Consider the following 27,882-nt stretch of genomic DNA (forward strand, 5'->3'; position numbering starts at 1 on the left):
GTGCTTTGTAAAAATCGTTTTTTTCCACCCTCAAATTGGAGTTTACAGTGGCAAAAACATGTTTTTGTTGAATAACACCATGAAAACTGATGCTACCACTTTGAAAGCAGCATGTTCCTATACCAATTTGAAGCGGGAAAAACGATAGTGTAATTGAATTTTAGATTGGATGGGTTTGCTGTTGAGAAATAGAAGGTTTTCGAAATAAGCCAACTTTGGGTAATGAGTTTCATATAAAAACCTGCTGATTAAGAATGATTACGCGTAATAGATTGATGGGTCAGATGCTGAAAAATGCTGTACTCAAAACCGCTTAGTGATAACTTGCTTCGTTGTAGAATGGCAAAAATTTAAAGCTGTGCTGCGCATTTTACGAAAAAGGTGGAACAGCTATTCCAAGCTCTATGTTAATGCTAAAACCTTTATATTAGGATTATTATTATATATCCTCTTGGAGGGGTTGCTATACATATGATGGACGGATTTTCAGTCGCTACATTGATTGTCAAAAAATTAAGCGAGGAAAGTGTAAAGTAGCCAATATAATATAAATGAACAGTGTTTGGACGCTATTTCTTGATCAACTGTCAACTCAACATGGCTTCTCCATTAATTAAATTTTGTTCCTCTTTGTTTGCTCTATAAAATGAGACCTCGTTGGGACATCTACGGTGCTTTGTAAAAATCGTTTTTTTCCACCCTCAAATTGGAGTTTACAGTGGCAAAAACATGTTTTTGTTGAATAACACCATGAAAACTGATGCTACCACTTTGAAAGCAGCATGTTCCTATACCAATTTGAAGCGGGAAAAACGATAGTGTAATTGAATTTTAGATTGGATGGGTTTGCTGTTGAGAAATAGAAGGTTTTCGAAATAAGCCAACTTTGGGTAATGAGTTTCATATAAAAACCTGCTGATTAAGAATGATTACGCGTAATAGATTGATGGGTCAGATGCTGAAAAATGCTGTACTCAAAACCGCTTAGTGATAACTTGCTTCGTTGTAGAATGGCAAAAATTTAAAGCTGTGCTGCGCATTTTACGAAAAAGGTGGAACAGCTATTCCAAGCTCTATGTTAATGCTAAAACCTTTATATTAGGATTATTATTATATATCCTCTTGGAGGGGTTGCTATACATATGATGGACGGATTTTCAGTCGCTACATTGATTGTCAAAAAATTAAGCGAGGAAAGTGTAAAGTAGCCAATATAATATAAATGAACAGTGTTTGGACGCTATTTCTTGATCAACTGTCAACTCAACATGGCTTCTCCATTAATTAAATTTTGTTCCTCTTTGTTTGCTCTATAAAATGAGACCTCGTTGGGACATCTACGGTGCTTTGTAAAAATCGTTTTTTTCCACCCTCAAATTGGAGTTTACAGTGGCAAAAACATGTTTTTGTTGAATAACACCATGAAAACTGATGCTACCACTTTGAAAGCAGCATGTTCCTATACCAATTTGAAGCGGGAAAAACGATAGTGTAATTGAATTTTAGATTGGATGGGTTTGCTGTTGAGAAATAGAAGGTTTTCGAAATAAGCCAACTTTGGGTAATGAGTTTCATATAAAAACCTGCTGATTAAGAATGATTACGCGTAATAGATTGATGGGTCAGATGCTGAAAAATGCTGTACTCAAAACCGCTTAGTGATAACTTGCTTCGTTGTAGAATGGCAAAAATTTAAAGCTGTGCTGCGCATTTTACGAAAAAGGTGGAACAGCTATTCCAAGCTCTATGTTAATGCTAAAACCTTTATATTAGGATTATTATTATATATCCTCTTGGAGGGGTTGCTATACATATGATGGACGGATTTTCAGTCGCTACATTGATTGTCAAAAAATTAAGCGAGGAAAGTGTAAAGTAGCCAATATAATATAAATGAACAGTGTTTGGACGCTATTTCTTGATCAACTGTCAACTCAACATGGCTTCTCCATTAATTAAATTTTGTTCCTCTTTGTTTGCTCTATAAAATGAGACCTCGTTGGGACATCTACGGTGCTTTGTAAAAATCGTTTTTTTCCACCCTCAAATTGGAGTTTACAGTGGCAAAAACATGTTTTTGTTGAATAACACCATGAAAACTGATGCTACCACTTTGAAAGCAGCATGTTCCTATACCAATTTGAAGCGGGAAAAACGATAGTGTAATTGAATTTTAGATTGGATGGGTTTGCTGTTGAGAAATAGAAGGTTTTCGAAATAAGCCAACTTTGGGTAATGAGTTTCATATAAAAACCTGCTGATTAAGAATGATTACGCGTAATAGATTGATGGGTCAGATGCTGAAAAATGCTGTACTCAAAACCGCTTAGTGATAACTTGCTTCGTTGTAGAATGGCAAAAATTTAAAGCTGTGCTGCGCATTTTACGAAAAAGGTGGAACAGCTATTCCAAGCTCTATGTTAATGCTAAAACCTTTATATTAGGATTATTATTATATATCCTCTTGGAGGGGTTGCTATACATATGATGGACGGATTTTCAGTCGCTACATTGATTGTCAAAAAATTAAGCGAGGAAAGTGTAAAGTAGCCAATATAATATAAATGAACAGTGTTTGGACGCTATTTCTTGATCAACTGTCAACTCAACATGGCTTCTCCATTAATTAAATTTTGTTCCTCTTTGTTTGCTCTATAAAATGAGACCTCGTTGGGACATCTACGGTGCTTTGTAAAAATCGTTTTTTTCCACCCTCAAATTGGAGTTTACAGTGGCAAAAACATGTTTTTGTTGAATAACACCATGAAAACTGATGCTACCACTTTGAAAGCAGCATGTTCCTATACCAATTTGAAGCGGGAAAAACGATAGTGTAATTGAATTTTAGATTGGATGGGTTTGCTGTTGAGAAATAGAAGGTTTTCGAAATAAGCCAACTTTGGGTAATGAGTTTCATATAAAAACCTGCTGATTAAGAATGATTACGCGTAATAGATTGATGGGTCAGATGCTGAAAAATGCTGTACTCAAAACCGCTTAGTGATAACTTGCTTCGTTGTAGAATGGCAAAAATTTAAAGCTGTGCTGCGCATTTTACGAAAAAGGTGGAACAGCTATTCCAAGCTCTATGTTAATGCTAAAACCTTTATATTAGGATTATTATTATATATCCTCTTGGAGGGGTTGCTATACATATGATGGACGGATTTTCAGTCGCTACATTGATTGTCAAAAAATTAAGCGAGGAAAGTGTAAAGTAGCCAATATAATATAAATGAACAGTGTTTGGACGCTATTTCTTGATCAACTGTCAACTCAACATGGCTTCTCCATTAATTAAATTTTGTTCCTCTTTGTTTGCTCTATAAAATGAGACCTCGTTGGGACATCTACGGTGCTTTGTAAAAATCGTTTTTTTCCACCCTCAAATTGGAGTTTACAGTGGCAAAAACATGTTTTTGTTGAATAACACCATGAAAACTGATGCTACCACTTTGAAAGCAGCATGTTCCTATACCAATTTGAAGCGGGAAAAACGATAGTGTAATTGAATTTTAGATTGGATGGGTTTGCTGTTGAGAAATAGAAGGTTTTCGAAATAAGCCAACTTTGGGTAATGAGTTTCATATAAAAACCTGCTGATTAAGAATGATTACGCGTAATAGATTGATGGGTCAGATGCTGAAAAATGCTGTACTCAAAACCGCTTAGTGATAACTTGCTTCGTTGTAGAATGGCAAAAATTTAAAGCTGTGCTGCGCATTTTACGAAAAAGGTGGAACAGCTATTCCAAGCTCTATGTTAATGCTAAAACCTTTATATTAGGATTATTATTATATATCCTCTTGGAGGGGTTGCTATACATATGATGGACGGATTTTCAGTCGCTACATTGATTGTCAAAAAATTAAGCGAGGAAAGTGTAAAGTAGCCAATATAATATAAATGAACAGTGTTTGGACGCTATTTCTTGATCAACTGTCAACTCAACATGGCTTCTCCATTAATTAAATTTTGTTCCTCTTTGTTTGCTCTATAAAATGAGACCTCGTTGGGACATCTACGGTGCTTTGTAAAAATCGTTTTTTTCCACCCTCAAATTGGAGTTTACAGTGGCAAAAACATGTTTTTGTTGAATAACACCATGAAAACTGATGCTACCACTTTGAAAGCAGCATGTTCCTATACCAATTTGAAGCGGGAAAAACGATAGTGTAATTGAATTTTAGATTGGATGGGTTTGCTGTTGAGAAATAGAAGGTTTTCGAAATAAGCCAACTTTGGGTAATGAGTTTCATATAAAAACCTGCTGATTAAGAATGATTACGCGTAATAGATTGATGGGTCAGATGCTGAAAAATGCTGTACTCAAAACCGCTTAGTGATAACTTGCTTCGTTGTAGAATGGCAAAAATTTAAAGCTGTGCTGCGCATTTTACGAAAAAGGTGGAACAGCTATTCCAAGCTCTATGTTAATGCTAAAACCTTTATATTAGGATTATTATTATATATCCTCTTGGAGGGGTTGCTATACATATGATGGACGGATTTTCAGTCGCTACATTGATTGTCAAAAAATTAAGCGAGGAAAGTGTAAAGTAGCCAATATAATATAAATGAACAGTGTTTGGACGCTATTTCTTGATCAACTGTCAACTCAACATGGCTTCTCCATTAATTAAATTTTGTTCCTCTTTGTTTGCTCTATAAAATGAGACCTCGTTGGGACATCTACGGTGCTTTGTAAAAATCGTTTTTTTCCACCCTCAAATTGGAGTTTACAGTGGCAAAAACATGTTTTTGTTGAATAACACCATGAAAACTGATGCTACCACTTTGAAAGCAGCATGTTCCTATACCAATTTGAAGCGGGAAAAACGATAGTGTAATTGAATTTTAGATTGGATGGGTTTGCTGTTGAGAAATAGAAGGTTTTCGAAATAAGCCAACTTTGGGTAATGAGTTTCATATAAAAACCTGCTGATTAAGAATGATTACGCGTAATAGATTGATGGGTCAGATGCTGAAAAATGCTGTACTCAAAACCGCTTAGTGATAACTTGCTTCGTTGTAGAATGGCAAAAATTTAAAGCTGTGCTGCGCATTTTACGAAAAAGGTGGAACAGCTATTCCAAGCTCTATGTTAATGCTAAAACCTTTATATTAGGATTATTATTATATATCCTCTTGGAGGGGTTGCTATACATATGATGGACGGATTTTCAGTCGCTACATTGATTGTCAAAAAATTAAGCGAGGAAAGTGTAAAGTAGCCAATATAATATAAATGAACAGTGTTTGGACGCTATTTCTTGATCAACTGTCAACTCAACATGGCTTCTCCATTAATTAAATTTTGTTCCTCTTTGTTTGCTCTATAAAATGAGACCTCGTTGGGACATCTACGGTGCTTTGTAAAAATCGTTTTTTTCCACCCTCAAATTGGAGTTTACAGTGGCAAAAACATGTTTTTGTTGAATAACACCATGAAAACTGATGCTACCACTTTGAAAGCAGCATGTTCCTATACCAATTTGAAGCGGGAAAAACGATAGTGTAATTGAATTTTAGATTGGATGGGTTTGCTGTTGAGAAATAGAAGGTTTTCGAAATAAGCCAACTTTGGGTAATGAGTTTCATATAAAAACCTGCTGATTAAGAATGATTACGCGTAATAGATTGATGGGTCAGATGCTGAAAAATGCTGTACTCAAAACCGCTTAGTGATAACTTGCTTCGTTGTAGAATGGCAAAAATTTAAAGCTGTGCTGCGCATTTTACGAAAAAGGTGGAACAGCTATTCCAAGCTCTATGTTAATGCTAAAACCTTTATATTAGGATTATTATTATATATCCTCTTGGAGGGGTTGCTATACATATGATGGACGGATTTTCAGTCGCTACATTGATTGTCAAAAAATTAAGCGAGGAAAGTGTAAAGTAGCCAATATAATATAAATGAACAGTGTTTGGACGCTATTTCTTGATCAACTGTCAACTCAACATGGCTTCTCCATTAATTAAATTTTGTTCCTCTTTGTTTGCTCTATAAAATGAGACCTCGTTGGGACATCTACGGTGCTTTGTAAAAATCGTTTTTTTCCACCCTCAAATTGGAGTTTACAGTGGCAAAAACATGTTTTTGTTGAATAACACCATGAAAACTGATGCTACCACTTTGAAAGCAGCATGTTCCTATACCAATTTGAAGCGGGAAAAACGATAGTGTAATTGAATTTTAGATTGGATGGGTTTGCTGTTGAGAAATAGAAGGTTTTCGAAATAAGCCAACTTTGGGTAATGAGTTTCATATAAAAACCTGCTGATTAAGAATGATTACGCGTAATAGATTGATGGGTCAGATGCTGAAAAATGCTGTACTCAAAACCGCTTAGTGATAACTTGCTTCGTTGTAGAATGGCAAAAATTTAAAGCTGTGCTGCGCATTTTACGAAAAAGGTGGAACAGCTATTCCAAGCTCTATGTTAATGCTAAAACCTTTATATTAGGATTATTATTATATATCCTCTTGGAGGGGTTGCTATACATATGATGGACGGATTTTCAGTCGCTACATTGATTGTCAAAAAATTAAGCGAGGAAAGTGTAAAGTAGCCAATATAATATAAATGAACAGTGTTTGGACGCTATTTCTTGATCAACTGTCAACTCAACATGGCTTCTCCATTAATTAAATTTTGTTCCTCTTTGTTTGCTCTATAAAATGAGACCTCGTTGGGACATCTACGGTGCTTTGTAAAAATCGTTTTTTTCCACCCTCAAATTGGAGTTTACAGTGGCAAAAACATGTTTTTGTTGAATAACACCATGAAAACTGATGCTACCACTTTGAAAGCAGCATGTTCCTATACCAATTTGAAGCGGGAAAAACGATAGTGTAATTGAATTTTAGATTGGATGGGTTTGCTGTTGAGAAATAGAAGGTTTTCGAAATAAGCCAACTTTGGGTAATGAGTTTCATATAAAAACCTGCTGATTAAGAATGATTACGCGTAATAGATTGATGGGTCAGATGCTGAAAAATGCTGTACTCAAAACCGCTTAGTGATAACTTGCTTCGTTGTAGAATGGCAAAAATTTAAAGCTGTGCTGCGCATTTTACGAAAAAGGTGGAACAGCTATTCCAAGCTCTATGTTAATGCTAAAACCTTTATATTAGGATTATTATTATATATCCTCTTGGAGGGGTTGCTATACATATGATGGACGGATTTTCAGTCGCTACATTGATTGTCAAAAAATTAAGCGAGGAAAGTGTAAAGTAGCCAATATAATATAAATGAACAGTGTTTGGACGCTATTTCTTGATCAACTGTCAACTCAACATGGCTTCTCCATTAATTAAATTTTGTTCCTCTTTGTTTGCTCTATAAAATGAGACCTCGTTGGGACATCTACGGTGCTTTGTAAAAATCGTTTTTTTCCACCCTCAAATTGGAGTTTACAGTGGCAAAAACATGTTTTTGTTGAATAACACCATGAAAACTGATGCTACCACTTTGAAAGCAGCATGTTCCTATACCAATTTGAAGCGGGAAAAACGATAGTGTAATTGAATTTTAGATTGGATGGGTTTGCTGTTGAGAAATAGAAGGTTTTCGAAATAAGCCAACTTTGGGTAATGAGTTTCATATAAAAACCTGCTGATTAAGAATGATTACGCGTAATAGATTGATGGGTCAGATGCTGAAAAATGCTGTACTCAAAACCGCTTAGTGATAACTTGCTTCGTTGTAGAATGGCAAAAATTTAAAGCTGTGCTGCGCATTTTACGAAAAAGGTGGAACAGCTATTCCAAGCTCTATGTTAATGCTAAAACCTTTATATTAGGATTATTATTATATATCCTCTTGGAGGGGTTGCTATACATATGATGGACGGATTTTCAGTCGCTACATTGATTGTCAAAAAATTAAGCGAGGAAAGTGTAAAGTAGCCAATATAATATAAATGAACAGTGTTTGGACGCTATTTCTTGATCAACTGTCAACTCAACATGGCTTCTCCATTAATTAAATTTTGTTCCTCTTTGTTTGCTCTATAAAATGAGACCTCGTTGGGACATCTACGGTGCTTTGTAAAAATCGTTTTTTTCCACCCTCAAATTGGAGTTTACAGTGGCAAAAACATGTTTTTGTTGAATAACACCATGAAAACTGATGCTACCACTTTGAAAGCAGCATGTTCCTATACCAATTTGAAGCGGGAAAAACGATAGTGTAATTGAATTTTAGATTGGATGGGTTTGCTGTTGAGAAATAGAAAGTAGGAAAGGTTTTTTCATACGAACTGAATCAATTATTATTATAACGAAAGAATTTAGGATATTTTTCTTTCATTGATTTATTTACAAGAGTATATTAAATGTAGCTATTAGTGTAATGGTGTTCAAAGATTTAACTGTAGGGAGTAGTAGTAATATTTGAATATTGTTCAGAATTGAAGTCAATATTTTATGATGAGATACTGCTATGATCGGATCCTTCTTCCTTCTTTTCGTTCGTATGAGTAAAAACGTCCTTCTTTTCGCCGCTCTGAAGGCCGTCGTCATTAGCAGCCTTTGCAGCAGCCAGCTCCTTTTCAGCATTCCAAACCAACAGTGATTTAGTAGAGAAGACAACATCTAGTTCTTCCAAAGTCTTGTTACTGGTTTCGGGATAGAACGCCCAGACAATTGGAATAGCAAGGAAATTGAAGGCAGCAAAAATTAAAAAGGTAATCCAGCCAATACTAGAGATCAATGGAGGAGTGATCTCCATAACGAGAGCATTACCAATGGACCAGCCAACAACTGAGTAGGCACCACCCTTTCCACGTACTTTGGTAGGATAGATTTCAACAGGATAAAGCCAAGGTACAGTTAGCCAGGTCATACCAAAGAGGGCGGTATACACAAATGTAAAAACAGTAGCCGCAATACCATAGCCAAGAGGGTTTTGATTCATGATCTCGGGCTTGGTGAGAACAGCAACCATAATAAGTGAAATACCTTGCAAGACAGCGCCGTAGAACAATGTGAATCTTCTGCCCCATCTATCCAAAGTGAAAACAGCAACAAGGGTGGAAAGCATATATGTGATGTTATTGACACCAGACAGCAATTGGGATGTCTTCTCGGAGAAACCTGCACTCATGAAAACCAAAGGAGCATAGACAGTGATACATGCGATACCCGTTAATTCCTGAATGATCTGCAACCAGATAGACAGATGGACACGACGAGCAATATTTAATTTGTCTCGCTTCAAAATCATGCTGATATAACCTGGTTCACCTTCACTTTCTTCCTTCTTTATGTTGGCCACAATATCCTCATACTCTCTCAACACATCGGGATGGTTTGGATCACCTTTACCACGAAGAGCAGCCAGAATTTGAAGGCCGTCATCAGTGCGTCCCTTTTTCAGAAGCCAACGGGGTGATTCGGGAAAGAAATTAATGCCAACTGTAAGGATAACCAGAGGGATCAATTGAAAGGCAATAGGAAATCTCCATCTGAATCCACCTTCTACATCTGCTAAACCATAGCCCAGCCAATACTACATTCAAAGCGCAATGAGCGTTATATTCTACCCGTTGTATTAACCCGAACTTACAGCAACCACAACGCCAAAAATGTTCAGGGTAAATTCAGAAGCAAGCATAGCACCACGCGATGTATGATGCGAAGTTTCAGCAATCCAGACAGGCACCACAGCATTACTACAACACCAGAACGATCAGCATCCAATGCTCGAATGTAATGCAAAAATGTATACTTACAGATGGCCAGTACCCACACCAGTAATGATACGAGAGCAGAGCATCCAAGCAATATTCTGAGCAGATGTTTGCAGGCAGGCACCCAGGATAGCAATAGCGCAGCCCAATATAATAGTCTTGATACGGCCAATCTTGTCACTTATGGATCCACCGCTCAAGGCGCCCATCAAAGTGCCAGCATAATACACGGCGACTACACCACCCAGTAGTGCCTCGTTGTTTTGTAATCCCATGAGATTCTTATAATCGGGAGACACGTTTACACTGGCCATAACGCCCTGATCATCTAATGAACATTTTCAGTATCTTAAAAGACAGACTTTGTTTAATCAGATCACATACAACCAAAGAAGAAAATACTGAGACCAGCAGCCAGATTGATCGCTAAGACTAGACTGCCGCCAGTGAAATGATTGTAGACATTAAGTCTTTTAACCATTTTTTTGTATAAGAAAAAAAAATCAATTATCTGGATGCAAGGGGTCGGTAATCAGTTGCTTATTTATATACAATCCTTTCATGACTAAAGCTGACAAGATGTTTCCCCACACAAGGTGATCCAATGACATCATGAATAGAATCAGCTTATTACAAAAGTGTACAAGAGTATTGTTTAATATACGATTTGTTAACCTTGATTTGTAGAGTCTATAGTCATTGGACCGAAATTCTCCGGATGCGTATGCAGGCGCAGTGTGTGAGAGTGGATTTAATGTGTTTGACGGCCACCTGTGTGTGTATCATGATATTCAACAATCTCCGCATTCTGATGAGGAAGAAAATGCGGGGGGATAGTTGCACGGATATATGGTATATGGTAGAATATAGAATGGTGTTTACCATGTCATGGCGTACCACAATGAATAGTTGGTCTGAATCAACTCACTGATGGAGGTAAATAACTGATAGCAAATGGCATATTTGGGGGGCATGCTAGAGACACCATAGATTTGGTCTGCCCGGGATCAAGATATTCAAGAGCTCTTCACTGCTTGAGCAATGGGATAGTTAATAACAGCTTAGGTATATCTAATATAGGTCTCAGCTTCTGCGAGGTGCTGAGTCGCCGAACCAACATGATTCCAAATCAAAGAGTAGACATGTCCTCATATGGTCAATTTATCCGATTTGTGCAAACATAAATAGATGGCATTTCTCCATTTGGACACCCTGTTATGTCTGGATAGTCAGAATTCTTGAAGTTAGAAACCAGGATGTTGGTTTTTGATAGCATTCACAGGATCAAATGCTCTGCGGCAATCCATACGGATGTGAAGGATGATATTGGCTAGATTGATCCCTACTCACCCTTTGCCACGCAAATAGTGAAAAGACACTTTGAAAAGCATAGTGTCATACAAACTGCATAGTAATGCATTGAAGAGGAATCACTGACATTTGGCAGCTCGTAACGATAATACAGGAGAAAAATTGTGGGCAAGTGTCCTTTTGGGACCAATGTTACACACATGGATCGATAATTTACATAGAATGTGAGTGTAAACGATTATCCGCTTGTCTCATCATAAATATGGCCTAGCGCAAAGTAATCTGCTGACAATATGGACAATAAACAGGTCATGGCCGAACCCACGACCATGTCCCCATAAACCTAATATCTTGAGATGTCTTGGTGCAAATTGCATGTTCATGTAAGGTTCAATGCCACAGCTGTTGCATCTCCGATATATCTGTTATTGCTCATATCACAGTAGAAAGCTCAAAAGAATGATAAGATAATGCGACAAATGGCGAGATCCATAGGATGATATAATTGCTCTAGAGTCATGTAAATAATCTCAAGTGATTTATTTGTTTGTTGTGTCCGAGATTAGAATGAAGCGAGGCTTTTGTTCTAATCAGATAGTGCTCTTCATACGGAGGTACGTGTAGATGGGCTCTGTTATAAACAAGTTTGTTACCATGCGGTTGTCTTTTTATGAAATGATGAAGCCTCCTGAAAAGCCTCTTCACCAACGACAGACAGTCGTGAATTACTACAGTGCAATGAGAAAACAACACCCATTAGTCACGTCATGTTTCAGGCATTGCGAATGGGTTGCAGTATAAGTGAAATGAATCGAGGCGACGATGGGAACTTTCTTTTTCTTTCTTCATCTACATCTTTTTTAGCACTTCAGAGGCATGTCTGCATCAAATACACCTCATACATTCCATTCTCCTCACGCTGAAAGCAGAGACCCCATCATGGAAGACGATCATTTTTCTCTTCGATACGGTAATCCCATCAAAGTAATTCATGATATCAAGCAGCACAAGCCGGATGATTTCGAGCCTACAAAAGACCACGTCTCTGGTACATTGGCAAGCACTATTGGAGACGCTTTGACAAGCGACAAAAAGCAACAAAAGCCTCCTTTGACAAAGAGCAATTCAAGTTTCTTGCGCGATTCAACCATTTGCTCTGAATTTTACCACGACAAGAAAGGTGGTGTAACAGAAGTTGAGCATAAAGACAATTAAACTGCCATCCTATTTATGTACAATAAACATCACTCTTTTTGATCAAAAGAAGAAAAACGTTGGTTAATTGAAGGATTTTCATTGTTTATATTAAGTACGTGCTCTGAAATGCTCGGTGCCACGTGAAGCTGTGCTTACTGTTGTCTATGATGTGTGATGCTGTCTGCCTTCTTTTGCCTTTCCGACCTCTTACAAAGGAGATTTAGAATGCAGTCTATTAAAAATCTTCTTTTTTGTCTATACAATTCTCTTGTAAATATTTGTAAATGTCTTTAGCCTCTCCCAAGAGGAACCACTCACTCGTTCATCATCAGCAAAAACAAGAACAACAGCAGGAACAGCAGCAGGCGCATCAGGACGAGCAACATGTGAATAGATTTCAGCTATGTATACAGCCTCCACAGCGATCATCTTCGGTCAAAGAGCATCAGTCAGTGAGATTAACTAGATCAAGCTCCCTCTCTCATTTTTCTCGAAAGGTAGGCTCGGCATGGTGCTATACAGCAAGTACTACTTATTAATGACAACATGATAGACGCCAATGAGATCTAAATCATTACCTCAAAAGCCCAATGGTAAACTGAACGAACCCCTCCCTCCTATACCTCCTTTTCTATTCGAAGATCCAGAACCTTTACAGCCAACTATTATACCGCCCTCTCGATCCTCGAGTTTACATAATAAACCTCGAAGACTGAAAAGGAGCCAGCAAGATGATGAAATCACAAAAGCGCTTTTGGAATGGAAACACAAGTCTGTCTTTAAAGTGGATTGGGCAAACATGTTTTCTTCCTCGGTGGAGTTGTGGAAAATGAATGACAAAATATTTGGATCCATCGAAGATCTGATAGCTCTCAAGGAAGACGACGATGACCAGGTAGAAAGGAAAGCACGCTCGCTGTGGGCAGAAGATGAAGAGTGTCTACCCAAGAGAGAAATTGCTGCCTACATTGGCAAATTGTGAGTATATACAAACTAGAATCACAAATCTAAATTAGCATCTAATTACCTGTTGCAATTGGCTTATAGAGACCCGTTTTGTCACAAAGTGCTCAAGTCATACATGGACCAGTTTGATTTTACGGGAATGGTATTAGACGAGGCATTTAGGTAGGGAATCAATGATAGCACTGTACAATGTATGCTGATTATGTGCGTCGGTATTGCAGAAAATTGTGTCAAAAACTCTATTTTAAAGCAGAAGCACAAGAGATTGATCGTATCCTCGAGGTGTTTTCGCACAAATTTTGGAGCCAAAACTCTGATAAGCGGTTGTACAAGAACGCGGGTAAAGTAAGATACAGTTTGGTATATATGAATCGCTCAACCCAAAGCCAATTACTATTTCAGATGTGGTTTATACGATTACCTACTCCATCATGTTATTGAATACGGATCTCCATCTGGTACAAATCAGTAGTCATTCTAAAATGACTAGTAATTTGTTCTGTGAAAACACAATGTCCACTGTGCTCGAGCAAAAGATTGACCTGGATGATGAGGAGGACATGGACGTGTGGAAAAATCAGCTGGAACTATGCTTGAAGGAGATATACGCATCTGTTAAAAACCACGGTGTTTTGCAACCGATATCAGAAGACGATGCTCCAAAGTCTTTTCTCAAAAGGATGGGATCAATGACACAGAGAAAGAAAAAGGGGTCTTCATCTTCATCTTCAGAATGCTAATAAATGCCAATGGTCGTTGATGTCCACCGTACACATCAAAAAAATTTATGTACTCCAAAAACTTGATACGATGCATCTCGTAATTCATTTAAATTTCAATAACGCTTCTGATATCGTGCAGGCAGTTTTGTAATGAAAAAGCTTACAAGATGGGGTTCGTTGTAAGAATGAGGTAGCAACGATCTGAAAAGAGACAATAGTCAGGCACTGACTGCACTCATCACACATTCTAACTCAGCTCCTACAAATACAAAGCAGGGTGCTTTGGCGTATTTTAGACCCAAAATTACAATTTTAAGAAGCTGCAGCTGAAGCGATAGACAAGATAGATATTTCAAAACTCACGCCAACATTTTCCTGTATGTTGGCTTTCTAACAATGGTACTTTTAATTTTATATCTAAATTCAACGATGCTTACGCTAGCTTTAAAAACTACTTTTCCGAAAACACTCAAAAGAGCGTCGTCAAAACTCTCACCTTGATTTTGTGGGTGTAAAAACCAGACAAGTTGAAAAATTAAGGTACCAAAAGGTACACTGAGCTTCATCCTTTGATTCGATGCTATGCTTGTATTGTTTTGAACTGTTCAGGTATGCTATTTATACGTTTGTTCCTGTTTTGCCGCATACTGTGCAATTTTATGCTGTTTTGACTGTATTGCTGCTCTTACAGTTGTTACATTACACCTACTTATCCATAGAATTGGCATAGTAATTCTAGGGCTTTAATCACTAGTAGCTGAAATTATTTAGTCAAACTGATCTACATCTCGACAAAAGTAGACTGAAAATGCGAGGGAATGGTATTTTTCACGTAAAGAATTTCTGATGGCAATTGAGAAAATAGAGATGCTAGCTTATTGTTTATACGGCTCTTTTGAGATGATGCCTGTAGAATGTGCTCAACCTGGACAAATAAATAGTTGATATTGTATCTCGTTATCTAATTTACTCTATCAATATAAATCTGCTCCAGAAAGAGACGTTTTGGATTCATTACTGTTTTGATGCTGCTAATCACAGAATTTTATGCGATGCACAGTATTGACGCTACTAGCCGATCAATCGCGCTACGCTCGATGACGGCGTCGCCCTGTGGGCTCTCGTCGAAGGCATTTCAAATCAGAGACAATAAAAACCTGCTATTTAAGTAGATTTTAAACAATCTATCGATAATAAAAGAAAGATTATATCAGAGTCAGAATGGGAGAGGTATTTCTCCCTGCATCCTCCTCCTTTTGCTTATACACTGGTATCAACGGAAGCTATTATTGAAACGATGTGAAAGAAAATTCAAGCCCTATTTATTATTTGTACGAGCCTTTCAGCACTTCGGGTGGTTTCCTGACCTACGCTTCGCTTCGGTGGAAACCAACCTACGTTCAAACGACTCGCGCTGCCGTGGGCCTTTGGCTAATATCCCAATATTAATATAGCTAGAATGTTAGAAGAAGAACCCTGATTGTTGATTGATATATAATCACTAATCATATGAGTGTTTATGCTTCGGATGGTTCTCACCGAAGCGTAGCGAAGGTAGAGAACCAACCTGCACAGCGACAGCTCGAGCTACCGGTTACCCTTGTGTATCTTATCATAATACTACTACGTTTAAGCTAACCCTCTACTCACACATGAAAACTCTTTATAATATCTGTGGATCTGACTCTTATCTGATGCTCTACATCCATATACATGTATCTACTTCATATACGGGCAAGTAGCATACTGGTATTTCCACTTTTTAGTCCTTAGTGTCCATACTACAGCAAAATTTGAATGCATTTGAGCTGCGTTTTCTCGCGTCCAAGGCCGTTTTAGATTGTCATAATAGGACCAAACACTTGCTCTCATCTGGCAGTTACTTTCTGACACCTTTGCTCAACTTTTTGGGGATCAAAAAAACATGAACAAAATTCGACCAAAAAGCATGAGGTACCCCTCATGGTTTTCACTGAAAATCAAACGATTGCATTTTTCATCTTGATAACGAAGACTTTTACTATGGTATACCTTGAATCAAAATGTTTCTCTCGATCCAAAGCAACCTCTGAAATCATCTTTGTGGGACTTTGATATGTAAAATTTCGACATTTTGGCCAGAAACCTCTTTTCATATTTTCATAAATCATTTGGTAAGTTTATTCAAATCATCTATTTTACTTAGTACCATTGGATTCGCCTTGAAAAGTACTTCAGGAAAGCTTAAGGAAGCATGGGGTGATCATCATATTTTACTTAGTCGAATCTGCAAAAATAGCTTAATCGAATCCAAAACCATCAAGATTTGTCCAATCTGGAACAAACTATGATTCTGGATTTGAATTAATTTTGGCTTGTGGGGCCAGCTGGCAAACTCAACGCCCTTTTCATACTGCAATACAGTATTAAATGCTCTTGAAGCGTATGAAAAGTAGGTGACATGCCATAAAGCTATTGTTTATAATGGTATTTTATTGCATTCTATATCGTTCATAATGACATCGTCTTGCATTCTATATTTAATAACGTTAGTCTGGACATTGACGATTCATGGGCTACGTAAGATGTCTGCAGTAAGTAGTGAAATTTCTGAGGCTCTGAGATGTCGTTCAAATAAAACATTGACAGCATTGAGCAGAGGAAAGAAGGTAGAACTAACAGTGGTTTTTGTTGATTGATTGTAAAATCATTATTCTCATATGAGCCAGGTCTGATAGATGCCTTGAAACTCAGGTTCCATATTAGGGTTGTAAAGTGTCTAAGGACTGAACATTTGTTATGTTATGATGATATTACATTCTTCATTTGTACCATATTTTTTGGTAGTAGAATTGCTATATCATTCGCTGGTGTTGCTCTTGAGCTGGCGACATAAAGCTGGCTACGTGTAAATACAGGATTTGTGTAAGATCTACAGATACGTTTTTCAAATATTGTCATTGCAAAAGGCACATTTATAAGTAAACCCCCCCCCCGAAAAAAAAGTATTTGGGTTAAGCAATTGCCCTTTCAATTTCATGATTCCCATTTGATCAGTATCGCAATCATCATTGTCACCATCAGAAAGGCATTTGGGCCAGCCAGTAGCAGCGCCGCCCGTCACCGCCGCTAAAACCATTAAAACTCAGATTTTTTTTTTGCACAAGATTGGACAGATTTCGTCTTTTCTCGACTTCTTTAATCTATTCTGTGATATTCGACTATATGAACTGTGATGATCACCCTACGCTTCCTAATACATTCTTGAAGTACTTTTCAAGGCTCTTCCAATGGTACTAACTGTAATAAGTGTTTTGAATAAAACTATTGAGTAATTTGGTAAAATATGGAATGAGGTTTTTAGCGAAAATAGCCATATTCCGCATATGAACATCTCATAAAAGTGGTTTCATAGGTTGCTTTGGATCGAGAGAAACATTTTGATTTAATACATATCATAGTAAAAGTCTTTATTTTCAAGGTGAAAAATGCGATCGTTTGATTTTCGTCAAAAACCATGAGGGGTACCTCATGCTTTTTGGTCGATCTTTGGCCATGTTTTTTTTTGGCCCAAAAAGTTGAGCAAAGGTGTCAGGAAGTTACTACTACTCAAGTACAATTGTTTGTCGTCATTTCGGTGGCTCAGAAAAGCCTACATGTCAAGATATGAAGTCTTGATAATAATGGAAATAAGAAACCGAATTTGCCGCTTAAATACTATGGTTTTGCACATTCGCTTCGCTGCGATCAAGCCCTCATATAGATTAATGCTACCAAGTGTTAGATTAGATGCTTAGTTGTTATAGGTTTTGCACCTTTACTTCGCTACGGTAAACCCCTCAAACTCCCTCCCCATTGTCGGTTTCTCCGGTGGTTTTGTTCATCTTTGTCCAGCTCTCAATTCTTTAGAATTATATTTGAAAGGTTGTGGTTGGCTTTATTTTTTAAAAACATAGTTTTCAGTATATATAGTGAAGATGATAAAGCTTATTTCATGCTTCAGTTAATCATGGGCTTGACATCAAGGCAAATCACCTGCATCACTTTCCTTTTTCGAGTTAGGAAAATGCTCCAGCTTCACAGCTGAGCTTGCAAACTTCCGTGCCACATCAGAGATTGAATAAAATTGGACCGATTTGAGTAAAAGAAAAAGAAAAACGTATTGAAAATCAACTTGATGTTTCATTGCACGCTTAGGCTACATAAAGCAAATCTTTCATATATAATATGATGCTTGGAAAACTGTATAGATGAAGAGAGACGTGCCTCTGTAACATACATTGTTGACTAGCCTATTTTTGGGTAACATCACATTCAAAGATTGTAAAAATCAAGAATATGATACAAACTGTGTGAAAAAAATGTGAGAATCTTGACATGGCACTATGTTTGATAATTCACTGATCAAATATATAGCTTATCGAGTTGCGTCCACGTCTGTTTTCATATAGAAAAACGTAGATATCCAGCATACAGCGGATAATACTTCACCATCTCATTAGCAAGGTATATTTTGTCATATCGCTTTTTTCTACTCTAAAAAAAAACCATTGTTAAAGAATTTTCAAATATATGTGTAACATTATAGACGGGATCGATTTCATTTTCTTATCTATTCGCAAGAAACAATTCTCACGGTGCTTGATTTAGAAAGGGGCTATTGCAAAAGTTAGAGCGTGATGTCTTTGTGCGTTTTTAGCTGTAAGAAGAGTGTCTCTTCCAATAACATCAATCGGAGCGTCGAAGCATCACATGAGGATGCCTGTCAAAATCTAAGGCGAATAAGAATGATTTTTCTTATCAATGCTTATTAAGGAAATTTATTATTATACTCTTTTGTGCTTGTAGATCTATTGCAATATAGAGAAAAGCGCAAATGGTGGTATATGTGCCTACATCTACATTCTATCAGTAGAGGAATCTGTCAAGCACTTTCTAGCAGACGGCAGCATCGTATTGTCATGAAGATAAATGCCATTATAGCATGTCTAGTCGGCACAAACACCCAGATGAACATATAAAAGACAGAAATCATTATTACAGTATATAAATCAACACATTTATTTCCTGGGAAAATTAAAGAGAAAATCCCACGTGATAAGATCAAGGAAACATCTTATCAGTAAACCTCCTTATTATTTTCGTTACACTCCAATTCCCGTTTCCTATATAAATATTAGAATTGAAAGGCTATTTGTTAGTTATTTCCTTCTTTCTTTCTATTTCAAAAAACATGGATAATATAATTTCAGAACATCCTTATGGATCTAGCAAAAAGATTCAACTAATAAACATGACACCAATGGAGTCATTATTAAGTGCAATTGACAGCGCACATCCCATACACTTGCCCTATCCAAATAACAGCAGAAAACGTAGCAGACCATCTTCTCCCCAGCAATCCATGTCAATTGAATCCATGCTGGATTCTGATAGCGATTACATGAGCCATAAGAGACACTGCTCAGCGTCTCCTGTACTGTCTCCACCACCGCAATCACCACCACTCTACTACAACCATCATCAAATGCAGCAACAGCAACAAAAGCCAATGACGTCCACTGTTACCTGTTATCATGCATCAGTAGCGCAGAAATCCTACGGTTCTGAAAAGAGATTTCTATGTCCTCCACCAATTGTCATGATGTCTAATGCAAAACAAAGTCCAATCGTATCAATGTCAGTTGTATGTGAAACTGGAGATCGTCAATTGGAGCAACGTACACTGCTTGATGAAAACCTGCGAGGCAGCTTCAAATACCTCTTTGTCACAGGTACCGCAAAGGCAAAGCAATTCTGTCTTCGTGTCAATTTGAATAGCCAACAACAACAACAGCAACAGCAACAGCAACAGCAACAGCCTTATGCTTCCTTCTTCAGCAGCCCCATTTCCATCATTTCCAAACCATCAAAAAAGACAGCAAAAGCTCGCAACATCTCCACCTGTCTATTTACAAATTCATATGTATCCTTATTTAATCGTATCAATTCTCAAACTGTCCGTACAAAATACATGACATCAGAGAACAAGCAGCTATGTGCAAAGCATTCCTCCTGGTCCCCCTTTGAAATTATTGTTGTACGTCAACCCAATCAAGCCGTTAACCCTGAAAATCACAGCGTATCTGTTCCCATCACTTATGGCACTGAAATCATCCTCAAAGATGTGAATACTGGCGTTTCTTCTCCTCCTCTTATCATCCGCAAAGTGGATAAGGGACATGTGGTGAATAATTCGTATGGTCTTTTGAGCCAAATGCAAAAGATTGCCCTCCAATTATCTGCCTCTGCTACCTCTTCATCAGCGCCCTTATACTTGAACGCAAACGGTCTAGCGATGAACTCTCCTGAATCTGACAACGGCAATGTCAACCACAACACCAATGCATGGATTGATTTCATTCCATCCAAGGCTCCCTCCGGCACCAACAACACTGAGAAGGGCGACCCAGTAGACGATTATCTTTGCTGGACTATTGTGGGTATCTCCAAGTTTGAATATAGCTTTCCAGAATCAACTCAACCACCTCAACAACCACTTGCACAACCACAACAACCTATTGATTATGCTACCAGACAATTGTCTCCCCCTCCATCACCACCTAGATCGATTGTTCCATTTCCCGTCATCACTTCAATTGATTATGTACCTCAAACACATTCCTTGAAAGCATTTGGACAACATTTGATGCAATCGCTCCCATATTCTCGACTCTTGGAGTTCTGGCTTGGATCTCATGGACCATTACCAGTCTCCAACAATGATGGAAGTCTGACAATATCCGTGCCTGATACTCAAGAATTGCTGGTGGCAAACCATGACATGCTGATTACACGACCTGATGGTGCAAGATACTTTGAATTGCCATTGTTATTGGTGAGACATGATGGATTTGTTTATCATTCAGGCAAAACACTTTCTTATGATATTGATGTCAATGGTGAAACTGGCAAATGGTCTGTAAATGAAGCATCAAATAGTAACTCGTCCATTAGCTCATCCAGCACAGCTTAATCACACACATATATTTATATATTCCCCCTTTTCATTTCCTTTTATTACTATGTATATGATTTCACACTCTTAGCTCTTCTACTGTATATGTATATTCTCCTTAATTTTTTGTTAATTTGTTTGTGTAAATAAAAAAAAACTAAAAACAGAAAACAAATCAACTACTGGTTAGCGATAAGCTTTTTTCTTGTTTTAATACTCATCTGATCTTATCGCTCGGTTTCCCTTTTATTTGAGCAACCTTGACCGGAATGGTTTCTTTTTAGTTGTATAATCGAAAAGTTACACCAAAATTCATAGTTACAGTTATATTACATAGACCGTAACCGAGATGCTACTACCAATCATATGCCAAGAAGCGTTTCATTGGGGGGATCAGCGAGGCGAATTATACAACCTTGCTGGTAAGTCTTCCATTTAAATTGCAAACCCTTACAAAAAAGTCTTATCTAAGCGCATTGCATTGGTATTGTGTACAGATTAGATCTTGCTTTTGAAGCACACAATGGCTGGCTTGTATTATTGGTCAGAGAAGCGTAATAAAATTTACCCGTACTATGTATCCTCTCAGATTAAAGGCAGATCAAATCCTTTCACCAATGATGGCTGTGGAGCAATAGCTACTTGTAGACAACAGTTTACAGAATAACATTTGCTAATAAGCTACACATCTAACAGTGATATCCAGTACTTAAAAATCCTTCAAAATTACAGTAGAGGCTCGTGTTGAAGGTTGCATTTCATACACCTTTGATCATCTCGTATGTCAAGTGCCATCATCTTCAAATAAACAAAGAAGCATCTCATTAACTGTGCTACTATGATATCAGAAAAACACAGCATGATTAAAATTATAGAGTTTCCTATTGATTTACCTTGTTTGTTTTTCTCATAACTTCTAATGTGAGGTTCATACGACTTCATACGATGGGTTCGGGTGAGTATTTGTATCACTCGGCTACTTCAGGCATTTCGTTTTCGGGCGTGATTTCTTTGAGAGCAATTGATTTTAGTCTACTGGATAAATTTAACTATAAGCAGGCGAAATCATGGAAGTTCGCAGATCATTTGAATAAAAACATGATGAATCATGAAAACATGGCATTGAGAGGATCATTAGGGTCCCTTTCAGCTGTAGTTACTAATTTACCCGAGATGATTCAAACCAAAACACAACCTAGCCAACGGAAGCATGGCTTTTGTGGTATATTTTAAGGATATTACCATTACTACACTACATTTGGGTGGGAAAAGAGTTGATACATTGTATTACCGTAACAATAAAATCCTCATGAAGACGGAGTTGTTCTAAATAGATAAAGATAAGAGTCTCCCAATAGCTGCCATTACCATAGCAACGCCATATCACCAAGTTGTTGCCGTAATACGTAGCAATTTATGTGAATGGAAGAACTTTTCTGTTTGCAGTCTTTTCATCCCTTATCAATTCCTTATTGTAACCCATTCAAAAGCCTCAGTGTGACACCAAGTCAAAAAAAAAGTGCTACACTCCAATTTTCCACGACACACATCTTTTACCTTGAATCTTTGTTTGTAATACACGCAACAATACCTTCTATTATTTGCTGATTAAAGGATCAAGCAGAAAAACTCCGTTTGGCTAGTTTGATGAGACAAACCCTCTACTGCTGTAGTCTAAATTATCGACCCTCGTGGCAATAAAAACACATTTCAACATAAACATTATACAAAAACTATCGTTGTGTAGCCTTAAATGAATCCAATGTATGTTGACCCTTACATTCGTATATCACACAATAGACATTGGTTGACAAATAATGCTAAAAAGAACAAACACAATAAATCTCAAGCAACAGCATCGACACCAGTACTGATAAAGAAGAAAAGTAGGCATTTACAACATGAAAAAAAGTTCAATCCTGAAGTGATTGACACTTTCTGCTTTCACTGGCCCGACATGCACTCGTATGTGCTTGTTCGAGTGTTGGAATCCACCATTGCCATACTACCTGTACGATCGAGGCTTGCCTTTCTTTATTTCCATCACGCTACTTTGCCTACACATCCCTCGCCTCAAGATTTACGAAAAGCATTACGTCCCGTCGCTGCAGCGCGTGGTTCTTCTAAACTAATTCATGACATGTTCAAAAGCTGGAAACACACTTTAGCCATTGACGAGGAGAACCTTGGAGGAGGAGGAGGCACTGGTAATGCAAATGCAGAGCATGACGAAGAAGATTTATTCGCAAATAAAAGCGATAGCAACAGTAGCAGCGACGATAATAATAATACCAATACCAGTAATACTTCTTCCTCGACATTCAACAATTTGACAGAAACACCACCGTCAACGCCCAAAGTCCATGCAAATGTTACACTCAGTGATGTCTTGTCATATGAACGAAATTTGCGCAATGGTTGGATTCATGCGCCTTGCACAGTGACAGATGACGAAAACATGTTTGATAATAATGTCATTTTAACAACAAGGCATACTGAACTCAAGCTAACGGCTCGATGCTTCTCGGAAAAGATGATGTTTATGAATTTGGTTAAACTGCAGCACACTATTTTGCGAAATCTTACGTTGGACACAGAAAACCCCAACATTGATGCCAACGAAGGATCTGGCATTGATGACGATGACAACAGTGCTCATCCTACTACTCGTCGACCATCGTCAAAGTCAAATGCAACTACAATTGGAGTGTAAGTGGTTGAGTATCAAGTAGATGGCATGGGACATTAACCGCCGCTGCTGTAGTCGAGAAATATCAAGCAGTGTTGTAGTGGAGAGTGTACAGAGAGAGACTGAGCAGGAATTGCACAACATTCAACAATTGATTTGCAGAATAAACGCTGCCAAGCAAGATATATCCGATTATACTCGGCAATTGTTGGAACTAGATCAATCTCTAGATTCCACAATGGATACAACTCTGAATATACAGTTTGGCCCGCTTAAGCGAGTACTGGATTATGTGAATCACCAATTGGCTGATTCAATTACTCAATACCATGTTGATCGATCGAGGATTGCTCAATTGCAGGAACGTGTTTCTGTGCACACGGCCTTTCTGAAAGGCGCTTCCCAACGATATGAACAGATCAAGAAAAGAGTTCGTAGTCATGCTTGGTATCCTTGGTTATATACAGGTAATCTAGGAACAATAATTATTTACTATTCTCTTAACTCATTGCGTGCTTAAAATGAAGGGTTAGCTGGTCTAGTTTTGCTGATATCAATAACTGCTGCATACTACTTTTACTACATCAATTGAGCTTCTTATCAATAAACACCTCAATGCTTCTTCAATGATATACTAGATTAAAGCCAAAATGTAAAATCTTATTATACTATATCTACCGACATGGTTCGCAATCTAGGTAGCATATACAATTTAGAATATTATAGGGCGACAATTCGGCATTTCGTGTTCGTTTAAGCAATTTGCAATATTAAGATTTTGTATCCAAAAAAATACGCGTGGCAATAGCTAAACGTAGTAATTAGACTAAGCTATGATACTCTTCATTTCGCAATCGTCTTCTTATGAGCTCCAAATCATTGATTTTCTTCATAAGAAAGCATTTGGCCACAGCCGAAAAATAACTAAATCTTCGGTTATGTTTCTTTGCTTGAAATAGTAATTTTTTGACCTCAAGTCGATTCCAACGACCTATTTTGCAAAAATAGACTATGTAAGTCGCCATGATTATCCCATACTCTCTTAAGCGTTCTTGAAGTACTTTTCAAGACGCATCCAACGGTGCTAATTGCAGTAGGTGTTTTGAATGACATTATTGAGCAATTCAGTAAAATATAAAATAAGGCTTTTAGCGAGAGTATCCAGATTTTGCATATGAAGACCTCACAAAAGTGGTTTCAAGGGTTGCTTTGGATCGAGAGAAACATTTTGATTCAATACATACCATAGTAAAAGTCTTCGTTATCAAGGTAAAAAACGCAATCGTTTGGTTTTCAGTGAAAACCATGAGGGGTACCTCATGCTTTTTGGTCGAATTTTGTTCATGTTTTTTTGATCCCCAAAAAGTTGAGCAAAGGTGTCAGAAAGTAACTGCCAGATGAGAGCAAGTGTTCTGTCCTATTATGACAGTCTAAAACGGCCTTGGACGCGAGAAAACGCAGCTCAAATGCATTCAAATTTTGCTGTAGTATGGACACTAAGGACTAAAAAGTGGAAATACCAGTATGCTACTTGCCCGTATATGAAGTAGATACATGTATATGGATGTAGAGCATCAGATAAGAGTCAGATCCACAGATAATATGAAGGATTTTCATGTGTAAGTGGAGGGACAAAATGAAAGTAGCAGTATTTTGATAAGATACGCAAGGGCAATCGGCAGCACGAGTTGCCGCTGCGCAGATTGTTTCTCACCAAAGCGACGCGAAGGTAGAGAATCATCTGAAGTGTAAACACTCATATGATTAGTGATTATATATCAATCAGCAATCAAGGTTCTTCTAATATTTTAGCTGTATTAATTTTGCGATATTAGCCAAAGGCCCGCGACAGCGCGAGTCGTTTGAGCGTAGGTTGGTTTCCACCGAAGCGAAGCGTAGGTCAGGAAACCACCCGAAGTGTTGAAAGGCTCGTATACCATTGTAAACGTCTTCATTTTCAAGGCGAAAAACGCGATCGTTTGATTTTCAACGAAAACCATGAGGTACCTCTCATAGTTTTTGAAGGATTTTGGCCATGTTTTTTTGGTCCCAAAAAGTTGAGCAAACATATCAGGAAGTAAGTGCTAGATGAGAGCAATTATATAGTGCTATTCTGGCGGTCTAAAACGGCTCATGTGAAACAACTTTGTTGTTGCCTCATGAATATTTGGTGCAATGATGAAATACAGGCACCAAAATAACATGCTACGGATTAACTTTTGCAAGCAACCAATCTGTGCAATCTCCATTTCAATCTAAAACATTGTGCAATCATCATGACATTTCCTAATGAGGTTGATGTTGGTATTGCTTGTTGCAAAATCTATAATGGTACAAAATAGGGAAGAATCATGATTCAAAAGCATGCCAAACCAACTTGGTAGCATAGTGGAGAGAGCATGAAAAGTGCTACGTTGACTCAATAGTAAACAAAACTGCTCAATATGTAATCAAATGAAGAATTTATCACGATGCCAAACCATGTGCTGATTTGTATATTTATTTTAGTATTTAGAAGCAGTTAGATCCGCTGCAGGGCTCTTACAATGGGTGCCGTCAACAGATTTGTCATAATAGCAGAATAGACTTCCAAAGCAATTGAAAATGCCTCAAACCAGTACAGATGTATAATGTTTTACGTTCTTATTGAGAAAGCATTTGGACCATAACGGCATTTCCACACACTGAGCAAGTAAGAGTAAAAGGTCCATCTGTCTACAAAGCATTTGAAACTCGGTAGTTGTTGTTTGGTAGCCATGATAGACACTTAGTTTTTTTGGGTTAAACAGAAATCAGAATAGTATATAAATCGCATTTGATCAAAATAGATCTTTTCGTATTTCTCTTTTTCTCTGACAACAACGTTGAAAAAAAAATGAAGGCTGCTACTCTCTTTACAGGTATTTGTGCTTTGGTTGCTTCTGCTTTTGCTGCTTTGGAGATTACCATTCCTGACTCATATACCGAATGGTACACTGGATATACTGGTTTGGTTCAATGGAACAGTTCAGCATCTGAATTTGGTCTCTTATGTAACATTCAATTGATTGATGTTGAGACGACCGAAGTTGTCTTCAACTTGACCAACACTTCTATTCCTTGTTCTCTCGACAATTACACTACCCCTATCCTCCCATCTTTTGACCACCAAGTATTCACAGTTCGCATTGGTGAGACTAACAATGCCTCTTTGTGGTCTTATACTGAAAACTTCGAGATTCTTGCCCAAGAATGTCATGATGAAAATCAAGCTTAAATCTTGCATTTGTACATTTTACCATACTATCATACACTTTAGAAATAAAAATTTTAATGATCCATCTTATTTCTGGCCTTCAATCAGTGTCCCACGCACGGTCCCTTCCCTTTTTCCCGTTACTGAAATGTCAAAATGTTTCAGGACCATGTGTTTGCGGCAAAAGATGTATGTAGTTTCAAGCATGACGTTACAATTGCTGAGGGATTTATAGAAATATATTCCATAACTATGTATTAAAGCGTACGTTGCACAGCATTAAATAATTGACGCTGGGGCAACAGTAGTGGCACTGGTATTGGCAGAGCCATTACCAATGACCTTGAATTGATTAGAATAGGTAGCAGAGCTATGTCGAGAAAATGAGCAAGCGTGCTTTTATAGACCGAAAACACATGTGCTACTTACGTGATACCATAAAGATCAAAGATATATTGGAATGCGTAAGTACCACCAACAAGCTCTTTAGGAACCTAGTCGAAACATAATTAGCTATCGTAAGAAAACCATTACCAATGATCAACAAACTTACAGTCCATACGTAGGTTCCAGTCTTGCCGTTAGCTGTTAAATTAAGGCCAATAGGTTTCATTGACGCAGGATCTTTGCCTTCCAGAACAGCGATGGTAAATTGCTCATCAATGCCATTGAGCCAAGCTACAATAAATGCCAGTTGAGGCAGGCAGAATAGAAACTGATTAATGCAACTTACTTGTGGTGACACTACATGTATTCAGCATTAGGAAAGATAATTAATTAGTAAATAAACGGCAAATAAACACATAGAAATCCTACATCGATGGCGCTGTATAGGTAGTGTTTTCAAGAGGTGCAGTGACATAGAAAGGTGTAGTTGAGGCATCGCCATTGTTGCCATGGATAGTGTTTAAAGAGTTATGCACAGAAGCAGGAAATGCTGTAGACACAGCAACAAAAGTAGCAGCCAAGATGGAACCTAGGAACTTCATTATGAAAGAGGAATAAGAAATAGATAAAAAAAGATGGAACAAATGCTCAGGTTTAAGAGGTTTTATATTGACACTTCTATCAAAGAAAGTTTCAT

General features: G+C 37.7%; 7 protein-coding genes across 7 annotated transcripts; 5 read left to right on the forward strand and 2 right to left on the reverse strand.

Annotated features, from left to right (window-relative positions):
* Nucleotides 1–8,435: 8,435 nt before the first annotated feature.
* Nucleotides 8,436–10,183, reverse strand: ATC70_001077 (uncharacterized protein; the record flags this gene model as incomplete). Its single annotated transcript, XM_064820481.1, has 4 exons — nucleotides 8,436–9,521; nucleotides 9,579–9,684; nucleotides 9,745–10,030; nucleotides 10,087–10,183. 4 exons carry the CDS (start codon nucleotides 10,181–10,183, stop codon nucleotides 8,436–8,438), a joined length of 1,575 nt encoding a protein of 524 aa, XP_064684401.1.
* A 1,706-nt stretch (nucleotides 10,184–11,889) lies between these two features.
* ATC70_001078 (uncharacterized protein) lies at nucleotides 11,890–12,228 on the forward strand (the record flags this gene model as incomplete). Its single annotated transcript, XM_064820482.1, has 1 exon — nucleotides 11,890–12,228. The coding sequence occupies one exon, from the start codon at nucleotides 11,890–11,892 to the stop codon at nucleotides 12,226–12,228; it is 339 nt and encodes a 112-aa protein (XP_064684402.1).
* A 266-nt stretch (nucleotides 12,229–12,494) lies between these two features.
* ATC70_001079 (uncharacterized protein) lies at nucleotides 12,495–13,916 on the forward strand (the record flags this gene model as incomplete). The annotated part of the gene is made up of 5 exons (XM_064820483.1): nucleotides 12,495–12,707; nucleotides 12,764–13,188; nucleotides 13,258–13,338; nucleotides 13,398–13,516; nucleotides 13,579–13,916. The coding sequence occupies 5 exons, from the start codon at nucleotides 12,495–12,497 to the stop codon at nucleotides 13,914–13,916; spliced, it is 1,176 nt and encodes a 391-aa protein (XP_064684403.1).
* Nucleotides 13,917–19,179: 5,263 nt separating this feature from the next.
* ATC70_001080 (uncharacterized protein) lies at nucleotides 19,180–20,892 on the forward strand (the record flags this gene model as incomplete). The annotated part of the gene is made up of 1 exon (XM_064820484.1): nucleotides 19,180–20,892. The coding sequence occupies one exon, from the start codon at nucleotides 19,180–19,182 to the stop codon at nucleotides 20,890–20,892; it is 1,713 nt and encodes a 570-aa protein (XP_064684404.1).
* Nucleotides 20,893–22,636: 1,744 nt separating this feature from the next.
* On the forward strand, nucleotides 22,637–24,155 carry ATC70_001081 (uncharacterized protein; the record flags this gene model as incomplete). Its single annotated transcript, XM_064820485.1, has 3 exons — nucleotides 22,637–23,583; nucleotides 23,639–24,030; nucleotides 24,091–24,155. 3 exons carry the CDS (start codon nucleotides 22,637–22,639, stop codon nucleotides 24,153–24,155), a joined length of 1,404 nt encoding a protein of 467 aa, XP_064684405.1.
* A 2,283-nt stretch (nucleotides 24,156–26,438) lies between these two features.
* Nucleotides 26,439–26,819, forward strand: ATC70_001082 (uncharacterized protein; the record flags this gene model as incomplete). Its single annotated transcript, XM_064820486.1, has 1 exon — nucleotides 26,439–26,819. The coding sequence occupies one exon, from the start codon at nucleotides 26,439–26,441 to the stop codon at nucleotides 26,817–26,819; it is 381 nt and encodes a 126-aa protein (XP_064684406.1).
* A 258-nt stretch (nucleotides 26,820–27,077) lies between these two features.
* ATC70_001083 (uncharacterized protein) lies at nucleotides 27,078–27,787 on the reverse strand (the record flags this gene model as incomplete). Its single annotated transcript, XM_064820487.1, has 5 exons — nucleotides 27,078–27,168; nucleotides 27,228–27,292; nucleotides 27,352–27,476; nucleotides 27,532–27,542; nucleotides 27,615–27,787. 5 exons carry the CDS (start codon nucleotides 27,785–27,787, stop codon nucleotides 27,078–27,080), a joined length of 465 nt encoding a protein of 154 aa, XP_064684407.1.
* Between the last annotated feature and the right edge of the window lie 95 nt (nucleotides 27,788–27,882).

This window comes from Mucor velutinosus (assembly GCF_035048745.1).
Source record: "Mucor velutinosus strain NIH1002 chromosome Unknown tig00000041, whole genome shotgun sequence".
NCBI classification, from domain to species: domain Eukaryota; kingdom Fungi; phylum Mucoromycota; class Mucoromycetes; order Mucorales; family Mucoraceae; genus Mucor; species Mucor velutinosus.